The sequence below is a fragment of the Chiloscyllium punctatum genome, chromosome 26 (genome assembly GCF_047496795.1).
Source record: "Chiloscyllium punctatum isolate Juve2018m chromosome 26, sChiPun1.3, whole genome shotgun sequence".
Lineage (NCBI taxonomy): Eukaryota > Metazoa > Chordata > Chondrichthyes > Orectolobiformes > Hemiscylliidae > Chiloscyllium > Chiloscyllium punctatum.
The window spans coordinates 25,819,085-25,826,613 of NC_092764.1; the positions used below are offsets into that span (position 1 = coordinate 25,819,085).

Here is a 7,529-nt window from a genome sequence, read left to right on the forward strand (position 1 = left end):
GGGGGGAAGGAAGAGAGGGGGGGAGGAAGAGAGAGGGGGGGGGAAGAGAGAGGGGGGGGGAAGAGAGGGGGGGGGGAAGAGAGAGGGGGGGGGGAAGAGAGAGGGGGGGGGAAGAGAGAGGGGGGGGGGAAGAGAGAGGGGGGGGGAAGAGAGAGGGGGGGGGAAGAGAGAGGGGGGGGGAAGAGAGAGGGGGGGGGAAGAGAGAGGGGGGGGGAAGAGAGAGGGGGGGGGAAGAGAGAGGGGGGGGGAAGAGAGAGGGGGGGGGAAGAGAGAGGGGGGGGGAAGAGAGAGGGGGGGGGGAAGAGAGAGGGGGGGGGGAAGAGAGAGGGGGGGGGGAAGAGAGAGGGGGGGGGAAGAGAGAGGGGGGGGGAAGAGAGAGGGGGGGGGAAGAGAGAGGGGGGGGGAAGAGAGAGGGGGGGGAAGAGAGAGGGGGGGGGAAGAGAGAGGGGGGGGGAAGAGAGAGGGGGGGGGGAAGAGAGAGGGGGGGGGAAGAGAGGGGGGGGGGAAGAGAGGGGGGGGGGAAGAGAGAGGGGGGAGGGAGGGAGGGGGGAGGGAGGGAGGGAGGGAGGGAGGGGGGAGGGAGGGAGGGAGGGAGGGGGGAGGGAGGGAGGGAGGGGGGAGGGAGGGAGGGAGGGGGGAGGGAGGGAGGGAGGGGGGAAGGAGGGAGGGAGGGGGGAAGGAAGGAGGGAGGGAGGGGGGAGGGAGGGAGGGGGGAGGGAGGGAGGGGGGAGGAGGGAGGGGGGGGAGGAGGGGGAGGGGAGGGGAGGGGGGGGAGGGGAGGGGGGGGAGGGGGAGGGGAGGGGAGGGGGGGGGAGGGGGAGGGGAGGGGGGGGAGGGGGAGGGGAGGGGGGGGAGGGGAGGGGGAGGGGAGGGGAGGGGAGGGGGAGGGGAGGGGGAGGGATGGGGAGGGGAGGGGGAGGGATGGGGAGGGGAGAGGGTGGGAAGGGGGGGGGAGGGGAGGGGGGGGAGGGGAGGGGGAGGGGAGGGGGGGGAGGGGAGGGGGAGGGGAGGGGGGGGAGGGGGGGGAGGGGGGGGGAGGGGAGGGGGAGGGGAGGGGGGGGGGGAGGGGGGGGGAGGGGGGGGGGAGGGGGGGGGAGGGGAGGGGGAGGGGAGGGGGAGGGGAGGGGAGGGGAGGGGGGGGAGGGGAGGGGGGGGGAGGGGAGGGGGGGGGAGGGGGAGGGGGGGGGGAGGGGAGGGGGGGAGGGGAGGGGGGGGAGGGGAGGGGGGGGGAGGGGGGGAGGGGGGGGAGGGGGGGAGGGGAGAGGGTGGGAAGGGGGGGGAGGGGGAGGGGAGGGGAGGGGGGGGGGAGGGGGAGGGGGGGGAGGGGAGGGGGAGGAGGGGAAGGAGGGAGGGGGGGGGGGAAAGGAGGGAGGGAGGGGGGGGAAAGGAGGGAGGGAGGGGGGGGGAGGAGGGAGGGAGGGAGGGGGGGGAAGGAGGGAGGGAGGGGGGGGAAGGAGGGAGGGAGGGGGGGGGAAAGGAGGGAGGGAGGGGGGGGAAAGGAGGGAGGGAGGGGGGGAAAGGTGGGAGGGAGGGGGGGAAAGGAGGGTGGGAGGGGGGGAAAGGAGGGAGGGAGGGGGGGGGAGGGAGGGAGGGGGGGGAGGAGGGAGGGAGGGGGGGAAAGGAGGGAGGGAGGGGGGGGAAAGGAGGGAGGGAGGGGGGGGGGAAAGGAGGGAGGGAGGGGGGGGGAAGGAGGGGGGAGGGGGGGGAAGGGAGGGGGGAGGGGGGGGAAGGAGGGAGGGAGGGGGGGGAAGGAAGGGAGGGGGGGGGGGAAGGAAGGGAGGGAGGGGGGGGAAGGAAGGGAGGGAGGGGGGGGAAGGAAGGGAGGGAGGGGGGGGAGGAAGGGAGGGAGGGGGGGGAAGGAAGGGAGGGAGGGGGGGGGTGGAAGGGAGGGAGGGGGTGGAAGGGAGGGTGGGAGGGGGTGGAAGGGAGGGTGGGAGGGGTGGAAGGGAGGGTGGGAGGGGGTGGAAGGGTGGGAGGGAGGGGGTGGAAGGGAGGGAGGGAGGGGGTGGAAGGGAGGGAGGGAGGGGGTGGAAGGGAGGGAGGGAGGGGGTGGAAGGGAGGGAGTGGAAGGGAGGGAGGGAGGGAGGGAGGGGGTGGAAGGGAGGGAGGGGGGGGGTGGGGGAAGAAGGGTGGGGTGGGGGAAGAAGGGTGGGGTGGGGGAAGAAGGGTGGGGTGGGGGAAGAAGGGTGGGGTGGGGGAAGAAGGGTGGGGTGGGAGGGTGGGGTGGGGGGGGTGGGAGAAGAAGGGTGGGGTGGGGTGGGAGGGTGGGAGAGAGGGTGGGGTGGGGTGGGAGGGTGGGAGAAGAAGGGTGGGGTGGGGTGGGAGGGTGGGAGAAGAAGGGTGGGGTGGGGTGGGGTGGGGTGGGAGGGTGGGAGAAGAAGGGTGGGGTGGGGTGGGGGGTGGAGAGAGGGTGGGGTGGGGTGGGAGGGTGGGAGAAGAAGGGTGGGGTGGGAGGGTGGGAAAAGAAGGGTGGGGTGGGGAGGGTGGGAAAAGAAGGGTGGGGTGGGGTGGGGTAGGGTGGGAAAAGAAGGGTGGGTGGGGTGGGGTAGGGTGGGAAAGAGGGTGGGGTGGGGTGGGGTGGGGTGGGGTGGGTGGTGGGGGTGGGAAAAGAAGGGTGGGGTGGGGTGGGGTGGGAGGGGTGGGGTGGGGTGGGGTGGGAGGGTGGGAAAGAAGGGTGGGGTGGGGTGGGAGGGTGGGAAAAGAAGGGTGGGGTGGGGGTGGGAGGGTGGGAAAAGAAGGGTGGGGTGGGGTGGGAGGGTGGGAAAAGAAGGGTGGGGTGGGGTGGGAGGGGTGGGAAAGAAGGGTGGGGTGGGTGGGAGGGTGGGGTGGGGTGGAAGGGTGGGGTGGGGTGGGAGGGTGGGAAAAGAAGGTTGGGGTGGGGTGGGAGGGTGGGAAAAGAAGGTTGGGGTGGGGTGGGAGGGTGGGAAAAGAAGGTTGGGGTGGGGTGGGGGGTGGGAAAGAAGGGTGTGGTGGGGTGGGGGTGGAGAAGGGTGGGGTGGGGTGGGGTGGGGTGGGAGGGTGGGAAAGAAGGGTGGGGTGGGGTGGGAGGGTGGGAAAAGAAGGGTGGGGTGGGGTGGGAGGGTGGGAAAAGAAGGGTGGGGTGGGTAGGGTGGGTGGGGTGGGGTGGGGGGTGGGAGAGGTAGGGTGGGGTGGGAGGGTGGGAGAAGAAGGGTAGGGTGGGGTGGGAGGGTGGGAGAAGAAGGGTAGGGTGGGGTGGGAGGGTGGGAGAAGAAGGGTGGGTGGGGGGGTGGGGAGAAGAAGGGTGGGGTGGGGTGGGGGGTGGGAGAAGAAGGGTGGGGTGGGGTGGGAGGGTGGGAGAAGAAGGGTGGGGTGGGAGGGTGGGAGAAGAAGGGTGGGGTGGGGGGGTGGGAGAAGAAGGGTGGGGTGGGGGGGTGGGAGAAGAAGGGTGGGGTGGGGGGGTGGGAAGAAGGGTGGGTGGGGGGGGTGGGAGAAGAAGGGTGGGGTGGGAGAAGGGTGGGGGGGGGTGGGAGAAGAAGGGTGGGGTGGGTGGGGTGGGGTAGGGGGTGGGGTGGGTGGGTGGGGTGGGGTGGAGGTGGGTGGGGTGGGGTGGGGTGGGAAGGAGGAGAGGAGGTGGGGGGGTGGGGTGGGAAGGGTGGGAAGGGAGAGGAGGTGGGGGGGGTGGGGTGGGAAGGGTGGGAAGGAGGGAGAGGAGGTGGGGGGGGGAGGGAGAGGAGGTGGGAGGGAGGAGGTGGGGGGGGAGGGAGAGGGGGGGAGGGAGAGGAGGTGGGGGGGGGAGGAGAGGAGGTGGGGGGGGAGGGAGAGGAGGTGGGGGGGGGGAGGGAGAGGAGGTGGGGGGGGAGGGAGAGGAGGTGGGGGGGAGAGGAGGTGGGGGGGGAGGGAGAGGAGGTGTTGGGGGGGGGGGGAGAGGAGGTGGGGGGGGAGGGAGAGGAGGTGGGGGGGGAGGGAGAGGAGGGGGGGGGGAGGGAGAGGAGGGGGGGGGGGGAGAGGAGGGGGGGGGGGGGAGGAGGGGGGGGGGAGGAGAGGAGGTGGGGGGGGGGGGGAGGAGGTGGGGGGGGGGAGGGCGAGGAGGTGGGGGGGGGAGGGCGAGGAGGTGGGGGGGGGGGAGGGCGAGGAGGTGGGGGGGGATGGAGGGCGAGGGGAGGAGGTGGGGGGCGGTAGGGAGGGGGGGGGGAGGGAGAGGAGGTGGGGGGGGAGGGAGAGGAGGTGGGGGGGGGAGGGAGAGGAGGTGGGGAGGGAGAGGAGGTGGGGGGGGAGGGAGAGGAGGTGGGGGGGGAGGGAGAGGAGGTGGGGGGGGGGAGGGAGAGGAGGTGGGGGGGGAGGGAGAGGAGGTGGGGGGGGAGGGAGAGGAGGGGGGGAGGGAGAGGAGGTGGGGGGGGGGAGGGGAGGGAGAGGTGGGGGGGGGGGAGGGAGAGGAGGTGGGGGGGGGGAGGGAGAGGAGGTGGGGGGGGGAGGAGGTGGGTGGGAGGGAGGAGGTGGGGGGGGGAGGGAGAGGAGGTGGGGGGGGGAGGGAGAGGAGGTGGGGGGGGGGAGGGAGAGGAGGTGGGGGGGAGGGAGAGGAGGTGGGGGGGGGGAGGGAGAGGAGGTGGGGGGGGGAGGGAGAGGAGGTGGGGGGGGGAGGGAGAGGAGGTGGGGGGGGAGGGAGAGGAGGTGGGGGGGGGGAGGGAGGAGGTGGGGGGGGGAGGGAGAGGAGGTGGGGGGGGGGAGGGAGAGGAGGTGGGGGGGGGAGGGAGAGGAGGTGGGGGGGGAGGGAGAGGAGGTGGGGGGGGAGGGAGAGGAGGTGGGGGGGGAGGAGAGGAGGTGGGGGGCTAGTTGGAGGTGGGGGGCTAGGGGGGCTGGCGGGGGGGCTAGGAGGGCGGGGGGCTAGGAGGGCGGGGGGGCTAGGAGGAGGAGGGTGGGAAGGAGGGTGGGGAAGGAGGGTGGGGGAGGAGGGGTGTGGGTGGGGTAGGGGTGGGTGGGGGAAGAGGGTGGGGTGGGGTGGTGGGAGAGGTGGGGTGGTAGGGTGGGGTGGTGGGGTGGGAGGGTGGGGGAAGAAGGGTGGGGTGGTAGGGTGGGGTGGTGGGGTGGGGAGGGTGGGGGGAAGAAGGGTGGGGTGGTGGGGTGGGGATGAGGGTGGGGTGGTGGGGTGGGAGGGGTGGGGTGGTGGGGTGGGGGAAGAAGGGTGGGGGGTGGGGTGGGGGAGAGGGTGGAGGGTGGTGAGGGGGGGAAGAAGGGTGGGGTGAGGGGTGGAAGGGTGGGGTGAGGGGGTGGAGGGTGGGGTGAGGGGGTGGAAGGGTGGGGGTGTGGGGGTGGGGGGGTGTGGGGGGGGGGGGTGTGTGGGGGGGGGGTGTGGGGGGGGGGTGTGGGGGGGGTGGGGTGTGGGGGGGGGTGTGGGGGGGGTGTGTGGGGGGGGGGTGGGGGGTGGTGTGGGGGGGTGGTGTGGGGGTGTGGGGGTGTGTGGGGGTGGGGTGGGGGTGGGGTGGTGGGGTGGGGGTGGGGGTGGGGTGGGGTGGGGGTGGGGTGGGGGTGTGGGTGGGGGTGTGGGTGGGGGTGTGGGTGGGGGTGGGGGGGTGGGGGTGGGGGGTGGGTGGGGGTGTGGGTGGGGGGTGGGGTGGGGGTGGGGGGGTGGGGGTGGTGGGTGGGGGTGGGGTGGGGTGGGGTGGGGGTGGGGTGGGGGTGGGGTGGGGTGGGGTGGGGTGGGGTGGGGGTGGGGGTGTGGGGTGGGGTGGGGGTGGGGGTGTGTGGGGTGGGGTGGGGGGTGTGTGGGGGTGTGGGTGGGGTGGGCGGGTGTGGGTGGGGTGGGCGGGGGGTTGAGGGTGTGTGGGGGGGTTGGGGGGTGTGTGGGGGGTTGGGGGTGTGTGGGGGGGTGGGGGGGTGGGGGTGGGGGGGTTGGGGGGTGTGTGGGGGGGGTGGGGGGTGTATGTGTGGGGGGGTGGGGGGGTGGGGGTGGGGGGTTGGGGGGTGGGGGGTGGGGGGGTGGGGGTGGGGGTTGTGGGGGGGGGTGGGGGGTGTGTGGGGGGTGGGGGTGGAGGGTGTGTGGGGGGGTGGGGGGGTGGGGGTGTGTGGGGGGGTGGGGGTGGTGTGGTGTGGGGGGTTGGGGTGTGTGTGGGGGGGGTGGGGGGTGTGTGGGGGGGGTGGGGGTTGTGTGGGGGCGGGGTGGGGGGTGTGTGGGGGCGGGGTGGGGGGTGTGTGGGGGCGGGGTGGGGGGTGTGTGTGTGGGGGTGGGGTGGGGGGTGTGTGTGTGGGTGGGGGTGGGGGGTGTGGGGTGGGGGGTGTGGGGGGTGGGGGGGGTGGGGGGGGTGTGTGGGGGGGTGTGGGGGGGGTGGGGGGGTGTGGGGGGGGTGTGTGGGGGGGGTGGGGGGGGTGTGGAGGGGGGCGGGGGTTGGGGGGTGTGGAGGGGGGCGGGGGTTGGGGGGGTGTGGAGGGGGGCGGGGGTTGGGGGGGGTGGGGTGGGGTGGGGTGGGGGTGTGTGTGGGGGGGGTGGGGTGGGGTAGGGTGAGGGTGGGGGGGGGAGAAGGGGGAAGAAGGGTAGGGTGGAAGGGTGGGGGAGAGAAGGAAAGGGTGGGAAGGAGAGTGTGTTGGGCGGGTGTCCTACCTGTCCCCCCGGGGTGTTGTTGCCCCATAAGTCCCTGGAGTCTTGTTCCCCTCCAGGGCCCTATTACCTCCCTGTCCCCCCTGGGATCTTGTTACTCATTGTCATCCTGGGGTCCTGCTGCCTCCCCCCCGGGTCTTGTTACCCCCCCATCTCCCCCCCCCCCCCCCCCGTGTCCCCTGTCTCTCTGCCACCCCCCCCCTCTCCCCGTGTCCTCCCCGTGTCCCCCCCGTGTCCCCCGTCCTGACCTGACGTACGGGCTGACCGCCGCCAGCAGGTTCTTCTGCACCGGGATCTCGTGGCCCTCGACCACCAGCACCGCGTCACAGAACAGCGGCTCGTTCCGGAAGGAGCTCAGGCTCTTCAGCAGCTTGTTGGAGTGCTGCGGGTCCCACACCGTGGACTCGGAGCCGCCCGGCCGCTCCGCCGCCATCCTGGCCGTGTCTCCGGCCCGCTGCCTGGGTGTGATCCTACCCCCTGTGTCTCCGTCTCCGTCCCGGTCCCGGTCTTGGTGTGAGCGCCCTGTCGCTGTCCTCCTCCCTCATCAAGCTGCGCCTCAGCCGGCTCTACGGCTCCCTCCGACAGCCACGCCGCCCGAAAGGCGTTTCTTTCAAAATCCTGCTTTCAATCTCCATCCTCATCCTTCTAACTCAGACACCATCCCTTCCCCAAACCCTACCAGAGTAATATTCCCAGCTGAAAATGTGTTGCTAGAAAAGCGCAGCACGTCTCACTTTCTCCTAATATGTTCCCAGCCTGCTCGTTTTTCTTTCTTTAATGCATTCATTGGATGAAGCTGTAAGCCACAGCGAGTGAGCAGTCCTCTCCTTCCCTAACTGTTCACTGGGTCAAAATTGTGGAATTCCTTCCCCACCAGCTCAGTGGGTCATCCACCTGCACCAAATGGACTGCAGTGATTCAAGGGGAAGCTCACTACCATCTTTTCAATTGGGGATGTACAATAAATGCTAACCCACCA

General features: G+C 73.1%; 1 protein-coding gene across 3 annotated transcripts in view; it reads right to left on the bottom strand.

Annotated features, from left to right (window-relative positions):
• The window catches only part of gan (gigaxonin), a 129,676-nt gene extending 122,591 nt beyond the window's left edge, over positions 1-7,085 (bottom strand). For 2 of the 3 annotated variants that reach the window (XR_011964241.1, XM_072595957.1), the window contains exon 1: positions 6,799-7,085. Coding sequence is in view for 2 of the 3 variants with exons in the window: in XM_072595957.1 (XP_072452058.1) it covers positions 6,799-6,983 (185 nt within the window). In the remaining variant the exon portion in view is untranslated. The remainder of the gene's footprint in view (positions 1-6,798) is intronic. The other variant, XM_072595959.1, reaches the window with a different exon arrangement.
• Positions 7,086-7,529: the final 444 nt, after the last annotated feature.